Raw genomic sequence first — 21,288 nt, 5'->3', positions numbered from 1 at the left:
TGGCAGCCTTCTTTTCAGTGCAGGCCTTGGGCTCAGCAGGTTAGGAATAACATGAACTCGGTCTCAGGCAATGCAGTAAGTTCCTGTTCCTCCACTGAAGTGGTTTCATAGGGTGCACCTTCAAGCTGAACCAGCTCCTTGGCATGGAGAAAAATGTGCTTTAATCACTGCTGTACTTCCTCTGCCTTTTTGTTTTTACATTATCACCGTCATTCCTGGAGCAATTAGACGGGAATCGGGCCGGGTGGGTGCTAGGGGTACCAGGGGCTTGTTCCCTGGCTATTGGGATCCCTGAGCCCAGTCGCGTTGGAATGTACACGCAGGCACTATGCATCTGTGTTTGTTTGCTATGTAAAATATAAGAAAATTTTCAATAAACATATCAAAGAAAAATAATCACTGCTGCACAAGTTACCGAGTCCCACAATGAGTTATCTCACTGTCCCAGACCAGATCCAAATCCAATATCTAAATAATATGCTTTTTCTCTAAAGGGTTGGCAATTTTGTGGAACATCTTGGCAGTTAATGCAATAGATAATGGCTTAGATGAAATTTTCAAATCAGTGATGGATCAATCATTCCTTCAGCAGTCAGCAGAGGCTATTTTACAAAATTACATTCCTGGTGTTTAAGCCGCAGCCAGCGGGAGTACTTACTGACAAATCACGCACGCTCTGTGCATGATTTCTCCATTTTGATTTCCCTGGTGAATGGGACGGCCTGCCAGGAGCATCATTTTGTAAAATGATGATTCAGATAAGGAAGCTGAAAAATGGCAACATTGGGATCTGAAATGTAAGGAAGTAAGTGAGCGCACAAGTATCAAAAGATTGATTCTATTAGTTACTAAGATCATAAATGCACCACAAGCCATTACTCATTCGAACCCTCTGACCCTGCTGACTAGTGAAGTTTTTGACACTCGCATAACATTTCAGACACAGTCACTGGTGTGATCTGTAGATTGCTAAAAATAGTACTTTCAATAGTAAATGGCTAATTTGTGTATAGATAATTTGTACACCCACAGTGACCTGAATTAGATCATTTTTGTGTTTATCGAGAATTATTCAAATACAGGACAGTTTGGATTATTTGGGAACTGTTTTTGGATTATTTGTTGACTTTCTTTTCAAAATTAAATTTGAGCGTTTTAGGGAGTGATTCTAAAGGAGGTGAATTACTTTATAATTCAAAAATTATTTAGGGCATTAAAAATGATCATATTTGAATTGACATGACCATTGATAAATGTAGTGCAATTAGTTAGGAAATTGAGTGACAGGTTCTTCCCATCTAGAATAAGGTCACTTCCTGTAACTGAAATCAATCTAGTTTTGACTCACTTCCTTTCTGTATCATGAATGGGGTTTTGGAATGACAATAATTAATATTCTAGTTTTCCGATTTGACCACAAATCTTCTCCATCACCAAAATTGCCTCCTTCCACCTCTGTGATGTTGCCTATTCCCGGGCCTTGCCAATCAGTTCATCTCTGAATGAAATGCTCATCTATGAGTCAACCACATTGCTGTGGCTCTGGAGTCACATGTAGGCCAGACTGGGTAAGGACATTAGCAGGAGTGTACTGGCAGGCATGAAGGCGGTTTGAAGTGTGTATACTTCAACGCCAGGAGCATCCGGAATAAGGTGGGAGAGCTTGCAGCATGGGTTGGTAGCTGGGATTTCGATGTTGTGGCCATCTCGGAGACATGGATAGAGCAGGGACAGGAATGGTTGTTGCAGGTTCCGAGGTTTAGATGTTTCAGTAAGTGCAGGGAAGGTGGTAAAAGAGGGGGAGGTGTGGCATTGTTAGTCAAGGACAGTATTATGGTGGCAGAAAGGACATTTGATGAGGACTCGTCTACTGAGGTAGTTTGGGCTGAGGTTAGAAACAGGAAAGGAGAGGTCACCCTGTTGGGAGTTTTTTATAGACCTCCAAAAAGTTCCAGAGATGTAGAGGAAAAGATTGCAAAGATGATTCTGGATAGGAGCGAAAGTAACAGGGTAGTTGTACTGGGGGACTTTAACTTTACAAATATTGACTGGAAAAGCTATAGTTCGAGTACTTTAGAGGGGTCGGTTTTTGTCCAATGTGTGCAGGAAGGCTTCCTGACACAGTATGTAGATGGACCAACCAGAGGAGAGGCCACCTTGAATTTGGTACTGGGTAATGAACCAGGCCAGGTGTTAGATTTGGAGGTAAGTGAGCACTTTGGTGACAGTGACCACAATTCGATTACGTTTACTTTAGAAATAGAAAAGGATAGGTATATACCAAAGGGCAAGAGTTATAGCTGGGGGAAAGGAAATTATGATGCGATTAGGCGAGATTTAGCTGGCATAGGTTGGGGAAGGAAACTGCAGGAGATGGGCACAATTGTAATGTGGAACTTGTTCAAGGAACAGCTACTACGCGTCCTTGATAAATATGTACCTGTCAGGCAGGGAGGAAGCAGACATGTGAGGGAACCGTGGTTTACTAAGGAGGTTGAATCTCTTGTGAAGAGGAAGGAGACTTATGTTAAGATGAGACGTGAAGGCTCAGTTAGGGCGCTTGAGAGTTACAAGTTAGCCAGGAAGGACCTAAAGAAAGAGTTAAGAAGAGCCAGGAGGGGACATGAGAAGTCTTTGGCAGGTAGGATCAAGGAAAACCCTAAAGCTTTCTAAAGGTATGTCAGGAGTAAAAGAATGACTAGGGTAAGATTAGGGCCAGTCAAGGACAGTAGTGGGAAGTTGTGCGTGGAGTCTGAAGAGATAGGAGAGGCACTAAATGAATATTTTTCATCGGTATTCACACTGGAGAGGGACAGTGTTGTCGAGGGGAGTACTGAGATGCAGGCTGTTGGACTGGATGGGATTGATGTTCATAAGGAGGAGGTGTTATCTATTTTTACCCTTTCCAGAATTGCTAAGTCCCCTGGGCCGGATGGGATTTATCCTAGGATTATCTGGGAGGCTAGAGAGGAGATTGCAGAGCCTTTGGCTTTGATCTTTGTGTCATCATTGTCTACAGGAACAGTGCCAAAAGACTGGAGGATAGCAAATGTTGTCCCCTTGTTCAAGAAGGGGAGTAGGGACAACCCTGGTAATTATAGACTGGTGAGCCTTACTTCTGTTGTGGGCAAAGTATTGGAAAGGATTATAAGAGATAGGATTCATAATCACCTAGAAAGGAATAATTTGATTAGGGATAGTCAGCACGGCTTTGTGAAGGGTAGGTCGTGCCTCACAAACCTTATTGAGTTCTTTGAGAAGGTGACCAAAGAGGTGGATGAGGGTAAAGCGGCTGATGTGGTGTATATGGATTTCAGCAAAGCATTTGATAAGGTTCCCCATGGTAAGCTTTTGCAGAAAATACGGACACATGGGATTGAGGGTGATTTAGTGGTTTGGATCAGGAATTGGCTAGTTGTAAGAAAACAGAGGGTGGTGGTTGATGGGAAATATTCATCCTGGAGTTCAGTTACTAGTGGTGTACCGCAAGGATCTGTTTTGGGGCCACTGCTGTTTGTCATTTTTATAAATGACCTGGATGAGGGCGTGGAAGGATGGATTAGTAAATTTGCGGAAGACACTAAAGTCGGTGGAGTTGTAGACAGTGCGGAGGGAAGTGGCAGGTTACAGAGGGACATAGATAAGCTGCAGAGCTGGGCTGAGAGGTAGCAAATGGAGTTTAATGCAGAAAAGTATGAGGTGATTCCCTTTGGAAGGAGTAACAGGAATACAGAGTACTGGGCTAATGGTAAGATACTTGGTTGTGTGGATGAACAGAGGGATCTGGGTGTCCATGTGCATAGATCCCTGAAAGTTGACACCCAGGTTGATAGGGTTGTTAAGAAGGCGTACGGTGTGTTAGCCTTTATTGGTAGAGGGATTGAGTTTCGGAGCCAGGAGGTCATGCTGCAACTGTACAAAACTCTGGTGCGGCCGCATTTGGAGTATTGCGTACAGTTCTGGTCGCCGTATTATAGGAAAGATGTGGAAGTGTTGGAAAGGGTGCAGAGGAGATTTACCAGGATGTTGCCTGGTATGGTGGGAAAATCGTATGAGGAAAGGCTGAGGGACTTGAGGTTGTTTTTGTTGGAGAGAAGAAGGTTAAGAGGTGACTTAATAGAGGCATACAAGATGATCAGAGGATTAGATAGGGTGTATAGTGAGAGCCTTTTTCCTCGGATGGTGATGGCTAGCACGAGGGGACATAGCTTTAAATTGAGGGGTGAGAGATATAGGACAGATGTTAGAGGTAGGTTCTTTACTCAGAGAGTAGTAAGGGCGTGGAATGCCCTGCCTGCAGCAGTAGTGGACTCGTCAACATTAAGAGCACTCAAGTGGTTATTGGATAAACATATGGATGATATTGGAATAGTGTAGATTAGAGGGGCTTTAGATTGGTTCCACTGGTCGGCACAACATTGAGGGCCTGTACTGCGCTGTAATGTTCTATGTTCTATTAGTGAACCATATGAGTTTTTCCGATAATCGGGAATGGTTTCATGGTCGTCAGTAGATTCTTAATTCTGGATACTTTTTATTGAATTCAAATTCCACCGTCTGCTATGGTGGGATTCGAACCCAGGGCCCCAGAACATTAGCTGAGATTTCTGGATTAACAGTCTAGTGATAATACCACTAGGCCATCACCTCCCCCTCAACTAAACTAAACTAAAATCACAGGATCTACACACTGAGAAAGACTCCCCAGATGAGTTGAGATATACCGAATTACATCAAACAGAGAGTGGTGAATGTTTGGAATGTATTGCCCAGAGAAGCCATTAAGACTGAGTGAATTTTCTCAGAGGGAATTGGACATACATTTATTGAAAATATCATCTAAGGTCTATTAGCATATGTTCTACGTTTAAAGCAATTCACCTCCTTTAGAGTCACTTCCGAAAATGTTACTCAATCTAATTTTGAACTATGAACCTGGCCAATTGGATCCAAATGGCATTTTCCAGACCCATACATTACTGCTTTTCAGCTGCATTGTCTGAAAAGTGCAGAAGTCTCTTCCTCAGCATACAGCTCCAAGCTGTCTACGATCTTGGACACATGAGATGGGAATGTCTCCCAGCAATTCTGAACATGTTCGTATCAAATTGCTTTTGCTGCTGTTCTACAGAAGCAGCTATCCCATTTATTTTAAATGGGTCAGTACCTCCAAGGAAAAGATGGAGAAGGGATTTAATCAAAATGGGTTTGTAAGATACAATCACTCACAGGAATTCATACCCTACATAATTCCTGATGAATATTAAATTCCACATGAAGCCTGTTTTCTGAGTTCACAACCAATTTGACTGAAGCTGCATATAATTTTCATTAGCATTTATAATATTATTTCCATAGCATTCAACAAATGAACATATGCAGACCAGAATTATTTATTATTCTTTATGATGAAATAATTTACTTTCTGCATTGGAAATATTTAAAAATCAAAAGAGCAAATCCCTTTAAAAAATAGGGATATACAAAGAATTCTTCAATGATCGTGGATTGCGTAGCCTGATAAATCCTGATCTGCGCATTCTAAATAAGGTAAAGCTGCAGTAGCCTAAAAGTGTGATTTTCCCAGTGAGGATAGTTTGTTGTCTGTGGAGAATATTGAATGGACAATTGAGAAAATGTAGAGTGTAGTAATGTTTTGAGTTGTATTGTGTATGCTGTCCATTCAATATTTTAAGGTGTAGATGTAAGTTGATTGTATTAACATACATGTTTGATGAGACAGTACAGCAAGCCTGTGGTGTCTATCAATGTTCCAACATTTGCAGACTACTGTGCCATAACTTGGTTACATAGGCCAGAATGTTACATAAGAACATAAGAAATAGGAGCAGGAGTAGGCCATCTAGCCCCTCGAGCCTGCCCCGCCATTCAATAAGATCATGGCTGATCTGATAGTGGTTTAGTTCCACTTACCCGCCCGCTCCCCATAACCCTTAATTCCCTTATTGATCAGAAATCTATCTAACTGTGACTTAAACATATTTAACGAGGTAGCCTCCACTGCTTCAATGGGCAGAGAATTCCAGAGATTCACTACCCTCTGAGAGAAGAAGTTCCTCCTCAACTCTGTCCTAAACTGACTCCCCCTTATTTTGAGGCTGTGTCCTCTAGTTCTTGTTTCCTTTCTAAGTGGAAAGAATCTCTCTGCCTCTACCCTGTCGAGCTCCTTCATTATCTTATATGTCTCTATAAGATCTCCCCTCAGCCTTCTAAACTCCAACGAGTACAGGCCCAATCTACTCAATCTCTCCTCATAAGCTAACCCTCTCATCTCCAGTATCAACCTGGTGAACCTTCTCTGTACTCCCTCCAAGGCCAATACATCCTTCTGCAAATAAGGGGACCAAAATTGTACATAGTACTCCAGTTGCGGCCTCATCAGTACCTTGTACAATTGCAGCAAGACCTCCCTGCTTTTATACTCCATCCCCTTCGCGATAAAGGCCAACATTCCATTTGCCTTCTTGATCACCTGCTGCACCTGCAAACTGAGTTTTTGCGATTCATGCACAAGGATCCCCAGGTCCCTCTGCACAGTAGCATGTTGTAATTTTTCACCATTTAAATAATAGTCCATTTTACTATTATTCCTTCCAAAGTGGATAACCTCACACTTGTCAACGTTATACTCCATCTGCCAGATCCTCGCCCACTCACTTAGCCTATCCAAATCTCTCTGCAGACTTTCCGCATCCTCCACGCAATTCGCTTTCCCACTCATCTTTGTATCATCCGCAAACTTTGTTACCCTACACTCGGTCCCCTCCTCCAGATCGTCTATGTATATGGTAAACAGTTGAACCCCAGCACCGATCCCTGCGGCATGCCACTAGTCACCAACTGTCAACCAGAAAAGCACCCATTTATTCCAACTCTCTGCTTCCTGTTAGATAGCCAATCCTCAATCCACGCTAACACTTTCCCCCAACTCCGTGTACCCTCATCTTCTGCAGCAGCCTTTTGTGAGGCACCTTATCAAATGCCTTCTGGAAATCCAAAAACACCACATCCACCGGTTCCCCTCTGTCAACCGCACTAGTCACATCTTCATAAAAATCCAGTAAATTCGTCAAACACGACTTTCCCTTCATGAATCCATGCTGCGTCTGCCTGATCAAACCATTTTTTTCCAGGTGTCCTGCTATTTCTTCTTTAATGATGGATTCCAGCAATTTCCCAACTACCGACGTTAAGCTAACCGGCCTGTAGTTACCCGCCTTTTGTCTACCTCCTTTTTTAAACAGTGGCGTCACATTAGCTGTTTTCCAATCAGCCGGCACTTCCCCAGAGTCCAGCGAATTTTGATAAATTACAACCAACGCATCAGCTATTACTTCTGCCATTTCTTTCTGTACCCTGGGATGCATTCCATCCGGGCCCGGGGACTTGTCTACCTTTAGTCCCATTAGCCTACCAAGCACTATCTCTTTAGTAATAGTAATCATTTTAAGGACCTCACCCCCTACAGTCCCACGACCATCAATTTTCGGTAAGCTATTTGTGTCCTCTACCGTGTTATGCTCACCCTGGTGGGTTCTGAGGCAGGGTGGGGGGAGCATAAAATATGCTAATGGGAATAGATCTCACTATATGAGTGCCGCAGGGATCAGTGCTTGGTCCTCTGCTCTTTATGATTTTTATTAATGACTTAGAGGAGGGGGCTGAAGGGTGGATCAGTAAATTTGCTGATGACACCAAGATTGGTGGAGCAGTGGATGAGGTGGAGGGCTGTTGTAGGCTGCAAAGAGACATAGATAGGATGCAAAGCTGGGCTGAAAAATGGCAAATGGAGTTTAACCCTGATAAATGTGAGGTGATTCATTTTGGTAGGACTAATTTAAATGTGGATTACAGGGTCAAAGGGTTCTGAAGACTGTGGAGGAACAGAGAGATCTTGGGGTTCATATCCACAGATCTCTAAAGGTTGCCACTCAAGTGGATAGAGCTGTGAAGAAGGCCTATAGTGTGTTAGCTTTTATTAACAGGGGGTTGGAGTTTAAGAGCCGTGGGGTTATGCTGCAACTGTACAGGACCTTGGTGAGACCACATTTGGAATATTGTGTGCAGTTCTGGTCACCTCACTATAAGAAGGATGTGGAAGCACTGGAAAGAGTGCAGAGGAGATTTACCAGGATGCTGCCTGGTTTGGAGGATAGGTCTTATGAGGAAAGGTTGAGGGATCTAGGGCTGTTCTCGCTGGAGCGGAGGAGGCTGAGGGGAGACTTAATAGAAGTTTATAAAATGATGAAGGGGATAGATAGAGTGAACGTTCAAAGACTATTTCCTCGGGTGGATGGAGCTATTACAAGGGGGCATAACTATAGGGTTCGTGGTGGGAGATACAGGAAGGATATCAGAGGTAGGTTCTTTACGCAGAGAGTGGTTGGGGTGTGGAATGGACTGCCTGCAGTGATAGTGGAGTCAGACACTTTAGGGACATTTAAGCGGTTATTGGAAAGGCACATGGAGCACACCAGGATGATAGGGAGTGGGATAGCTTGATCTTGGTTTCAGATAAAGCTCGGCACAACATCATGGGCCGAAGGGCCTGTTCTGTGCTGTACTGTTCTATGTTCTATATGTCTATACCTTGCATCATTTTGAACACATCTAGCAAATTTCCTCTCAACCTTCTCTGCTTTGAGGAGAGCCAGTTTAGCTTATCCAATCTATAACCCAAGTCCTTCATCCCTGAAACTATTCTTGTAAATGTTTTCCCTATCCTCTATAAACCCTTCACATCCTTCCAGATGTGCAATGCCCAAACTTGCACCAGTTGAGGCCAAAGCAGAGATTTGTAAATATTTCATTATAACTTTCTTGCTTTTGTGCTTGATTCATTTGTTTATAAAGTGCAAGATCCTGTATGCCTTTTTAATTGCTTTCTGAACCTGCCCTGCCATTATACAGCAACGTTTGTACATTTCTAGTGCAGATCTCTATGTTCCTGCACCCCTTTTATTTTACATTGTATCTCCTCATTCTTCCGACCTGTATCACTTCATTCTTCTTTGCACCAAATTTCAGCTGCCAAGTGTTCACCCATTCCACCAGCCCCTTTATGTCCTCTTGAAGTCTACCACTGTTCATGTCACGGTGCACAATACTTCCAAGATTTGTGTCATCAGCAAATTTTGAAATTGTGCCCTAAGCACTCAAATCTAGCTTGCGAAGTGATGCATTTTGGAAGAACTAATGTAGGGGGTAGTTATACAATAAATGGCAGAGCCATCAAGAGTATAGAAACACAGAGGGACCTAGGTGTGCAAGTCCACAAATCCTTGAAGGTGGCAGCACAGGTGGTGAAGAAGGCACATGGTATGCTTGCCTTTATAGGACGGGGTATAGAGTACAAAAGCTGGAGTCTGATGTTGCAACTGTATAGAACACTGGTTAGGCCACATTTGGAGTACTGCGTCCAGTTCTGGTCGCCGCACTACTAGAAGGATGTGGAGGCTTTAGAGAGAGTGCATGGATGTTGCCTGGTATGGAGGGTCTTAGCTATGAGGAGAGATTGGGTAAACTGGGCTTGTTCTCCCTGGAAAGACGAAGAATGAGGGGAGGCCTAATAGAGGTGTACAAAATTATGAAGGGTATAGATAGAGTGAACAGTGGGAAGCCTTTTCCCAAGTCGGAGGTGACGATCACGAGGGGTCACGGGCTCAAGGTGAGAGGGGCGAGGTATAACTCAGATATCAGAGGGACGTTTTTTACACAGAGAGTGGTGGGGGCTTGGAATGCGCTGCCAAGTAGGGTGGTGGAGACAGACACGCTGGCATCGTTTAAGACTTACCTGGATAGTCACATGAGCAGTCTGGGAATGGAGGGATACAAACGAATGGTCTAGTTGGACCAATGAGCGGCACAGGCTTGGAGGGCCGAAGGGCCTGTTTCCTGTGCTGTACTGTTCTTTGTTTTTTTTTTAAAGATCAAGAAAAGCAATGGTTCTAATACTGACTCCACTGTATAACATCCTTCAATCCAAAAGAATGAGGCCGTAAAACCCCGTCCAATGTGCCTTTCACAAATCCTGGCTGGTTTTCCTTAACTAATCTGCACCAGTCCAATTTTGTCCTGGATCAATGCTTCTGAAAACTTTCCTGCCATTGGGGTTAAACTAACTGGCCTATAGCTTTTTAGGTTGATGTGTCATTCTTTCATCAACAAGGGTGCAATATTTTCAGTTCTCTGGTACCAGCCCTGTATCTAAGGAGAATTGGAATATTATGGCCAGTACCTGATCAAAGCCAGACTTCCCAGCACCTTCTCTTTCTGAATGTTTAACCCATCTCAGTAGCTCAATCACCTCTTCTTCACTTTTCTTCTTCCTTGTTAAAGGCAGATGCAAAGTATTCGTTTAGCACTTCAACCATGCTGTCTGCCTTCAAAAGAAGGACTCCTTCTTGGCCCCTAATCTTCCCCAGCCCTCCTTTTATGATCTTTTTACTATTTATTTGCCAACATGAGACTTTTGGATTCTCTTTTGTATTAGTTGTCAGCCTTTACTCTTTCTTTATTCCTGTTCTTTCCTTTTTTATGTCCCCATTAAACATTCTATATTCAGCCTGGTTCTTGTACTATCAGTCTGACATCTGTCTTCTTCTACTTCTTCTTATTTTCTATCAATTTTGTCATCCAGGGAGCTCTGGATTTGGTTGGCTTAACTTTCCTTGTGGCAAAGTACCTCACCTCTACCCAAGCCATCTCCTCTGTAAAGGCAGCCCATTGTTCCTGTGACTTCAGTTTACCTGGTCCAGATTGGTTCTCATCCCACTGACAATTAGGGTGGGATTTTCAACCCCCCCGCCCCACACCCAAACCAACAAGATCATCCAGTCCTGCAGAAAGTCAGCGGAGTTTTAGCTGGACCACCATATCCCCCGTGACGGGCCCCACCCATAGCGTGCCCGGAAAACCCTGGCCAAAGTTTCTTTTACTCTGGATTGCTGTTCCCTAAATGCTTCCCAACTGACACAATCTACTCAATGCACCTCATTCTAGCAATATTTCATTCCTCAGTGGCTGGAAACCTATTGATCAAGATAAATCTCCTTAACACAATTCAGAAACTATCTCTGCAATACATTGTTACTATCCCTGTGTTTATTAGGACAATAGAAGTCTCCAATTATCACTATGCTATCGTTTTTGCACCTTTGAATTTTCCCACAAATCTGCTTCCTTGTATCTTTTTCACTACTTGGTGGCCTATAAAAAATAGCCAGTGGTGTAATGGTTTCTCAATTGTTTCTCAGTTGGGGTGGCAAGTCAGAAGAACCCATCATAGAAATTCCCAACTATAGCAGCAGCAGCAGTGCATCTGAGTCCACAGCAGATCTAAATGAATTTGATGGTCTCATTAAGAGAAGCCGCTGTGATAGACAGTGCACGAAATGGAAATGTTAGACTGATGTGAATGTGGGTAAGGGTGGTTTACGTTATATCTCATGCTTTTGCAATACCTCAGACCACATGATGCATTTTGGGTGTAATTTCTTCTGGGCTTCTGATTGGTTATTGTAACTTTGGCAGTAACCATGGAAAAACATTGTAAATGTCACTATATAGTAGTTTCTTTGACCATTGCAAAAAAAAGGCTCCTCTATTAATTTTGTCTTTTATTGATCTTATTTCCTGTGTGTAGTGGTAAGATAGGGTTTTTAAAGCCAGACCTAGAAATAGAAGAATGCAAATACCACAAGCTCTGCTTGTAAATCATGGCATTCACCTTGTCTCATTTATTATTATATTTCCATGATACAAAGTGTTAGTACCACTTGACCAATCTGACAAAGGGAAGCCACAACAAAGTTTCTTGCGAACAGCAATTGCACAAGGAATGAAATATTTAACAGTGAGTAATTGCTTATATTGAGAGTTCAGTTTAATATTTTAAATGACTTCAAAAGGTAGTTGTGAGTCTGGAGATTAAAATCTTCATTTCTTCTATTGATTTTGTTCTTGTAAACATTTTTTAAAATGTTTGGCCTTTCGGAATATAATCACGATTCTAATCCTCTTTAGCCTTTGAGAAAAATCTAAATGAAGAAAATCTTAAAATAAACAGGCTTATCAGTAATGGGGACAGAGAATCATCACCCAAATACATTTGTACACTAATATCCAACAGATGTTTGTACACTAATCATACACGGTCATTTGCAGTTCATTTTCTTTGTTGTGAAATAGTGGCAGAAAAGATATGTTTATTGATGTTTCCATCAGGGGAATTGTTACAACCAGAAGAGGAGTCATAGGATTCCTTTCTTATTCCGCTTCTCTTTTGATTGCAACCAGATGTTTTTTTTCAGTCAAGGATATCTTTGCCAATTTAGTGTGGATTTATCTTTTACATACCGGGCGGGGCCTTGAACCCATTGTCGCCGTTCCTGAGAGTGCCAGCGGGGGCTCAAGGTGCGGCAAACCCAGAAATCGAGGATCGTGACTTCCGATTTTCGCCTCCCTTTGCCGGCAGCATAATTAGGTTCACATCCACAATCGGCATGAACCTGATTTAAATACATTTTAATTGATTTAAATATAATTAAACATGTCTCCTCGCTGTATATAGACCCCCTCCCCCTGCCGGCATATATTCACACCGTGCTGACGTGATGTCAGATTTACAACAGGTTCAGCCAGATGTGAACCTGTCATGGGGATTCCCCCCTCCCCCCTACCGCCCCCCCCTCCGCCCCCCCGGGGGCATAAAGGTGAGTATAGCATCCAGCGGAGAGGGACATGGCCGGGCAAAGCCCTGGCATTGACCCTGTCACAGGATAGCACTGTCAGGTTGGCACTATGTGACGTTGGCCGGGAGAAAATGAATTTCTGAGGTTGGGACCAAAGGCGGACCCGATTCCACTGGTGATGCCTGTCCGCCTGTGCGATCTTACCCAAATCCACCAGTGAAGGGAGTAAATGAGCTACTTTGTCCTTCTGCTGTTTTTCCTCCTGCAGCCACTGCTGTTGCTCTGCCTGACCTCACCACCCCCCCCCCCCCCCGCTCCTCCTTCCTTAACCAGAACAAGGGACCGCTAGTAAAACAGCAGTGATCCTTTTTCCTGCTGACTCCTATAATGTGCATCACGTAACAGCCACTCTTTATAAACAAAGTTCTCAGAGAATTTTCAGAATTATGCGAGAGTGCGGGTGAAATCTTGATCAAGTATCCCAGGAAATTCCCAGGGCAGGATTTTCTGGCCACACCAGAAAAGACCAGAAAATCCCACACACGATCAATGGACCTTTGCATGGTCCACACCACACCCCGCGGGCCCACGACGATTCCCGTGGCAGGCGGGATGGGAAAATTCCACACTCAATGGCCGGAAATTTACCGGCACGCCCGCCCCAATTCCATTCTCCATTGGCCTCGGACGGGATCTTACGAACCTCGGGCAGACGTGCCGGTAAAATTCCACCCAATGTGTTTCAAAAGTCTTCTTTACATCTCCAGCAGCAAGTGAACAGTGAAATCTGAACAGAAATTTAAGTAGTGCTCAAATTTCTCTGCAACAACTTATTTATTTGTGTTCTGCTCATTACTATCAGGGAAAGTCAATGAAATGTTTGCCATGTAAACAGTGTTCAGCCTCTTTAATGAGTGGTAGCAAAAATGTAATTGTGAATCAGAACTTGAATAGAATCCCTACAATGCAGAAGGAGGCCATTCGGCCCATCGAGTCTGCACCGACCACATTCCCACCCAGGCCCTATTCCTGCAAGCCCACATATTTACTCTGCTCAGGGTAAATGATTCTCAGGGTGGCCTTTCCTAGCATATGCTTCAACTTTTTAACAAGGTGGTGTCTCGTGCTAAACAAGGGCAAAGCCAGTGTTACGGCTCAAGACCCCAAATCTTTATTACTTACTGAATAATGTATTAAGCCAAATTTTTCCCATAACGTTTAAGGGCCCTGATCTTAAAACCTTTTGAGTGTATAACTCCCTTTGTCTGGGAAAAAGCAGCCGTACAAGAAGTAATTAAACATGATTTTAAGGACTGTTTTTTTAAATCTAAACACAGGTTACTATAAGGACAATATCAAGGTTGCTGTTAAGATGCTTAAGGAGGGTAGCATGGCTCCTGAGGCATTCCTGGCAGAAGCCAACCTAATGAAGGAACTTCGACATGGCAAGTTGGTGCAACTGTACGCCGTTGTGACGAAAGAACCTATATACATAGTAACAGAATATATGGCAAAAGGTACAGTAATGACGCTGCTTTCGAATATCCATCCAGTGCAAATGCACTTTGTGTGATTATGTGTACACTGGCACAGAATTCTGGAATGAACAGTTTTGTTTTGAAGATAGGCAGTACAGTATTTGTAACTGGAAAGTGAAAGCTTGGTTTTTGGCTCTTGTTTTTTAAAGTGGCTATTGCTCACATGTACAATTGTGTTCATCCATGTGTTCACACCTGTGCCAACATATCTAACAGGCCTACTTGTCCCATGCTTCACTCCACTTTTTATTGACCAAACAAATGTTACAGTCCTACATGGGTGGGTAAATGGCTAATTCATCTAAAGTACACATCTTGGGACACTAAAGGGAAATTTAACATGGCCAATCCATCTAACCTGTACATCTTCAGGCTGTGCAAAGAAACCAGAGCACCCGGAGGAAACCCACGCAGACACGTGGAGAATGTGCAAACTCCACACAGATAGTCACCCAAGGCCGGAATTGAAACTGGGTCCCTGGAGCTGTGAGGCAGCAGTGCTAATCACTGTGCCACCATGTCATCCCTCTTATGTGCATGGAGGGAATTTTGCCCCAGTGCCTGTGAGGAGTGGGTGGGTTCGCCCTGAAACATGTAGGGGAGTCCCCTGTGTCCATGCGTGGGTCGTGCAAGGGCATTTCTTTCTCTGTGGAGTTGGCGTTGCTGGATCTATCAGGCCCCATCCCATCAAAGTGACAGAGGAAAGCGTGCCCCCAGTTTCTCTGTGCACAGAGTGCCAGAGAATCTGGAGAGAAAACTCGGCTGTGCAGCTGGAGAGATATATGCTGGTTTTCTCACTGAAACTGACATTCTGACAAACTATCGGAAAATTCAGCACAAAAGATGAGTCTTGAGGAAGTGCAAATGACTACATCAAAACCATTATCTGTGCTCGCTGTCTGAAGAAATGGGACTAGTGGCCATAGTCTGAAATCATTGAACTTGACGTAGAGTCCAGAAGGCCATAACACCCCCAATGGAAAGGTGAGATGCTGTTCATTGAGCTCCATTGAAACACTGTAGGAGGCCCAGACACAGTGATCAGAGTGGATGTAAGATAAATAATTAAAATAGCAAACAAACAGAAGCTAAGGGTGATCAAAAAGGGTTACCAAATGCTTTTAAATTTATGCTAAATGTGGTGTAAACAAAACCAAATGATACTTTTGAAGTATTGGCTCAAAAAAATCTCAAGTCGAGACTTATTCTGTAAATAAGTAGTAATGTCATTCCGTATCTAATATATATATAAAATTTCACACTGCGGAGATTCCTTTAGATCATGCCTGATTTCAAATCCTGTCATATTGCTTATCTCACTACTGAAAAACATTTTATCTCGATCATACATTTGTATAAATTAACATTTTACCTACCTATAAAAATTTGTTTGACAAATTAACATGTTTATTTTATGCATAGTGCACAACTGTATTTCACTTCCAAATGCAATTGAATAGGGTCCCCATTATTTCTCTATCATTTTGCACAAAGCTGTAGACAATGGGGTGGAAATTCCTGCAGGGCCACCTATGAGTCCAAAATTAACATTATTCGGGTGATCTGTCGGCACCTGTCACATCTCCACAGCCAGTTTGCCCATTTGATACAGACAAGCTTTGGGGCAATTTCCTCACTGACAAGGGGAAGGATTGGGGTGATCAGCATTACTGTGGAGTCAGGGGAGAATCCCTGGTTTCACAGAAATTGTTTCAGAAAGTGTAAAAAGAAAACCTCAACTTTTGGCCACTGAAATATCCTGAGCTGAACAGGCCCAAACCAAAATCTATTAACCAGCCTACAGCAGGTGTTGAGCTCTTCATTTACAAATGCAAGGAGCTTGGCATCTGCTGTAAGTGGATGGCAGAAATACCAGATAAATGGTTTGACCCAGTATCTGCGGGGACATCTTTCAGGCACTGGTTCGGGTGCAGTGTTTCTCAGAAGTGGCCTTTGTTGTTCATGTTTTCTGCCCAGAACGTGGGTTCAATGATAACCAATTTTTGCTTACAATTCATTTTACAATGAATTTGGATTCGTCAATATCCAATTTGTGATTCCTTTCTAAAACTGCACTTCACGCTTTCTACCTGGCTAAAGTAAGATGAAGGTTTAGTGAGTGGAGTGTGTTACTGACACTGCAGAGTTCCCTTCCTCTTTCATCAGTGATGATGACTTTCATGTGATTTGATCATGTGTCTTATTTTGCTGCAGGTAGCTTACTGGACTTCTTAAAGACTGATGAAGGAAGTAAGATTCAACTAGCAAAATTAATTGACATGTCTGCACAGGTTGGTCTGCTGGGATTATTTTATATTTTTTACTTCTGTTTCACTTTTCACTTAGAGTGCCTGAGAGTGTGACAGGCACTCTCAAAAAATGGCTGTAGCTGACCCGACCTAGTTTTTGTGCTTAATCGATATACAATGTGAGACTGGAGTTCAATTAAAAGGAGGCAATGGTCTGGTGATATTATCGCTATGCTATTAATCCAGAAACTCAGCTAATGTTCTGGGGACCCAGGTTCAAATCCTGCCATGGCAGATGGTGGAATCTGAATTCAATAAAAAATATCTGGAATTAAGAATCTACTGATGATCTTGAAATCATTGTCGATTGTCGGAAAAAAAAATCCCCATCTGGTTCACTAATGTCCTTTAGGGAAGGAAATCTGCTGTCCTTACCTGGTCTGGCCTATATGTGACTCCAGCTCCACAGCAACGTGGCTGACTCTTAACTGTGCTCGGGCGACTAGGGTTGGGCATTAAATGTTGGCCAGCCAGCAATGCCCATGTCCCACGAATGCATTAAAAAATTACTGCTGTCCATATCAATTAAACAGATAGTGATTTAGGAAGAGAAGATGTGACAGCAGCTTTGCTATAATGATACACCAGAGAAGGAGACTGTTCAGCCCATTGGACCGGTGCTGGTTCTTTGTAGAACTATTCAATTAATCACCCCCTCCCCCCACCCTTTCCCTGTGATGCTCTAAATTTTCATATCTCTTTATATCAATGTTGCAAGAAGTAAAGAATTCTCCGGCTGTTCACGCCCCGCTGCCGGTGAGAATGGAGAATCTGGCGCTCAGCCAAATCTCCGTTCACTGCAGTGGGACGGGAGAATCAGGCCCCAAATTTTCACTGTGAATTTCTTCAGATATTCTCCGAATCAACCCACAGTAATTCTGATGGATGAAAACCAAGATAAACCGTGTAAATGGAATTTCTGCTGATCGTCTGCTGAAGTTAGCATAGTAAGAAGTTTAACAACACCAGGTTAAAGTCCAACAGGTTTATTTGGTAGCAAAAGCCACACAAGCTTTCGGAGCTGCAAGCCCCTTCTTCAGGTGAGTGGGAATTCTGTTCACAAACAGAGCACATCGAAGTTAGCATAGCCAATTAGGAGTCCCCTGAGAAAATTCCTTATGATTGTATTGTTTTTGGATTCCAGTACAGAGTATATAATCACCAGGGCTTTACATGTTATTCTGCCAATCAGCTGCCATATGTTTGGCAGAATTCTGAGTAAACTACATAGATTTCTAAATGCGAGCAGTTATTGTTGTGTTCCCTGAAAATCTGTTTGAATCGATAATCCTCTCTTATCCGTGACTAGGGTCAGTAAAGGAAATGCAGGGCACTGATTAAAAAGTCAAATATTAAATGAAATAACAACGCACACATGCTGCAGGAACATCGGCATTTTGGGTGAACTGCTATAAAGTTGTTTGGCAATGCCATTTCCTGGCCTTAAGCATGCTATTCCATAATTCTTCGAAGGCTGGAGCGTCTACAGGACCAATGACATTGATTTGATTTGAGTTACTATTGTCGTATGTATTAGTCTACAGTGAGAAGTATTGTTTCTTGCGTGCTATACAAACAAAGCATACTTACATAGCCAAGGAAAGGAGAGGGTGCAGAATGTAATGTTACAGTCATAGCTAGTGTGTACAGAAAGGTCAACCTAATGCCTTGGCCTCCATTGAGCACTCATGTAGTGGGGCTTTATTCTGCCTGACAAGCTTGGTTTCTCTCACCTCTTGTAGAAACATGGCCCACTTGGTGGGGGCACTGCAGCCCAGGGTTGAAATCTGGACTCCCAAAAAGGATGATGTGGATGTTTTTACAAAAATATATATATTTTTAAACTACCTTTAACTTAAGTAAATTTACCATCCTACCTTAAAATTCCTGCTTGCAAAGAATAGCTAACCTGATTTGCCATAGGTGCATTGTACTCAGCCTCCGAAGTGAGGTATTTCCAGTAGATTTGTTTGACTTTCAGCCTCTGAGACAGACCATGGTCTCTTCCACAAGCTGAAACGTTCACATCCAGAAAGGCAGCACCACTTGTGCTTCGGGCGGCTGCGTCTGCTCACGGGCATTGCAGCACCACTGGGAGACTGCAACTGATACAGTGCTTGAGGAGGGCATCTTCAAAGGTCCTATCATGAACGCACTCGATAATTGAAGCAAAGGCAACAAATCAGCTGATGCCTGAAAGTTTAAATGTATGAGCACTTGAGAATTATTTTTGTATGTCATACCACTGGAGAGCTGGTGCTGATGCGATGGGCCAAATGGCCGCCTTCTGTGCTGTAACAATTCTGTGAATTAATAAGATGCTTTTTATTGCAAATGGTTCAATTCTGATTCCTGGTTCTGAGATTATAAAAATATAGTCAGACACATGCTGCAGGACTGTTGTGCAAATGATTGACAAAACTGCCCATTTATCTAGTAGTGTTCCCAGTTCTGAGCCAGATGCTTCAGGTTCAAGTCTCATTCCAGCACTTGATGGCCAAGGAAGGTGCATTTATAACACAAACAGGCATCGACTTATAAATTGTTCTAAGATTCACCAATGGAAGGCAGTAAGAGTGGGAGAGATTCCTGATCATGTGATGGAAATATATTGGAGTCTTTACCATCACTATCCATAGCTCCAGGCTAGAACATGCATGTAAAAGTGTATGTTGCCACGCCAACTCTGACTTCTTGAGGAACCGGTTGGCTAAGTTGTTTGGATGGCTGGTATGGATCAGCTTTAGTGCCAATAGTACAGGATTCATTTCCTGGTGCAGCCACGGTTGATTCCGGGCCTGTCTCCTGGCTCTGCCCATGATGGAAGTTGTGGCATTGTGGGTCACATCTGCCTCTGGGCAAAGAACTCAAGAAAAAGAAGAAATACTCGCAGTACAGCAAAGATTCACTAAATTAGGCCCTGGGAGAGAGTTTTGTCCTCTGCTGGGGGACTGAGTAAATTGGGCTTCTCTGGAGTTCAGAAAAATGAAACAGATGGCATTCTGAAGGGACTTTTTAGGATAGGCATGGTGAAGTCATTGCCTCTGGTTGGGGAATCCAGAATATGGAACACGGTCTCAGGATAAGGAGTCGATCGTTAAGGACTGAGATGAGGAAAAATAGCTTCACTGAAAGGGTTGTGAATCTTTGAATTCTCTACCCCAGAGGGTTGAGAGGCCAAGAGAGACAGATGAATCAAGAGGAGTAGTTGGGAAAGAGGAGTTGAACAAAGAACAAAGAACAAAGAACAGTACAGCACAGGAAACAGGCCCTTCGGCCCTCCAAGCCTGTGCCGCTCCTTGGTCCAACTAGACCAATCGTTTGTATCCCTCCATTCCCAGGCTGCTCATGTGACTATCCAGGTAAGTCTTAAACGATGTCAGCGTGCCTGCCTCCACCACCCTACTTGGCAGCGCATTCCAGGCCCCCACCACCCTCTGTGTAAAAAACGTCCCTCTGATGTCTGAGTTATACTTCGCCCCTCTCAGCTTGAGCCCGTGACCCCTCGTGATCGTCACCTCCGACCTGGGAAAAAGCTTCCCACTGTTCACCCTATCTATACCCTTCATAATCTTGTATACCTCTATTAGATCTCCCCTCATTCTCCGTCTTTCCAAGGAGAACAACCCCAGTCTACCCAATCTCTCCTCATAGCTAAGACCCTCCATACCAGGCAACATCCTGGTAAACCTTCTCTGCACTCTCTCCAATGCCTCCACGTCCTTCTGGTAGTGCGGCGACCAGAACTGGACGCAGTACTCCAAATGTGGCCTAACCAGCGTTCTATACAGCTGCATCATCAGACTCCAGCTTTTATACTCTATACCCCGTCCTATAAAGGCAAGCATACCATATGCCTTCTTCACCACCTTCTCCACCTGTGTTGCCACCTTCAAGGATTTGTGGACTTGCACACCTAGGTCCCTCTGTGTTTCTATACTCCTGATGACTCTGCCATTTATTGTATAACTCCTCCCTACATTATTTCTTCCAAAATGCATCACTTCGCATTTATCCGGATTAAATTCCATCTGCCACCTCTCCGCCCAATTTTCCAGCCTATCTATATCCTGCTGTATTGCCCGACAATGCTCTTCGCTATCCTATACTTCGCTATCCTATACTTCGCTGAAGTATAGGATCGGCTATGATTTTATTGAATGAAGGAGCAGATTCGCGGGGCTGAATGACCTAGTCCTGTGTCGCTTCCTATAGACCTATGTTCACATGTATGGTGTGAATTCATGGACAGTCAATGTGTAATGTCATGACATGCACCTGATGGGTGAGATGTCTTGTTGGAAGGGCATAGACAGGAAAAGTAACTCCAATTATGCAAGTTTTACTTTCATTCTTCGGCTGAGAGTCTGGTATTGCAGATTGGCCATCTGCTCTGAACGCTGCCTGATGTTCCTTCCTGCTATCTATTTATATACATTATTTATGGCCATGAATGAACATTTTCATGAGTGGAACCACCCATGAAGGTATATTTACAAAACCGCGAAATGGCAGCAAAATACTGTAGTTTCTGGAATTCCGGAACAAAAGGAGAAAATGCTGGAAACATTCAGCAGGTCAGGCAGGACCTGTGGAGAGAGGAAGGTAGGATTATCATTTCAGGTCAATGACCTCTCATCATGACTCATAAATAATTTAGACATCGTTATACAAAAATGGAACCATATTCAAATGAGAAAGCTGCAAGGCTGATTCAGATAAGTTAGG

At 43.2% G+C, this 21,288-nt stretch overlaps 2 protein-coding genes across 6 annotated transcripts in view; both read left to right on the top strand.

Annotated features, from left to right (window-relative positions):
• Positions 1 to 21,288, top strand: part of LOC144493660 (cerebral cavernous malformations protein 2 homolog) — a 440,921-nt gene that overhangs the window by 283,267 nt on the left and 136,366 nt on the right. The window lies entirely within an intron of this gene.
• The window catches only part of LOC144493652 (proto-oncogene tyrosine-protein kinase LCK-like), a 106,593-nt gene that overhangs the window by 65,976 nt on the left and 19,329 nt on the right, over positions 1 to 21,288 (top strand). For all 5 annotated transcript variants that reach the window (XM_078212938.1, XM_078212934.1, XM_078212937.1 and 2 more), the window contains exons 9-10: positions 14,051 to 14,230; positions 16,466 to 16,542. In XM_078212938.1, the coding sequence (XP_078069064.1) occupies positions 14,051 to 14,230; positions 16,466 to 16,542 (257 nt within the window). The remainder of the gene's footprint in view (positions 1 to 14,050; positions 14,231 to 16,465; positions 16,543 to 21,288) is intronic.

This window comes from Mustelus asterias, chromosome 5 (genome assembly GCF_964213995.1).
Source record: "Mustelus asterias chromosome 5, sMusAst1.hap1.1, whole genome shotgun sequence".
Taxonomy (NCBI): Eukaryota; Metazoa; Chordata; class Chondrichthyes; order Carcharhiniformes; family Triakidae; genus Mustelus; species Mustelus asterias.
The sequence above is the reverse complement of the archived record's forward strand: the minus strand, read 5'-3'. Positions and strand labels throughout refer to the sequence as shown.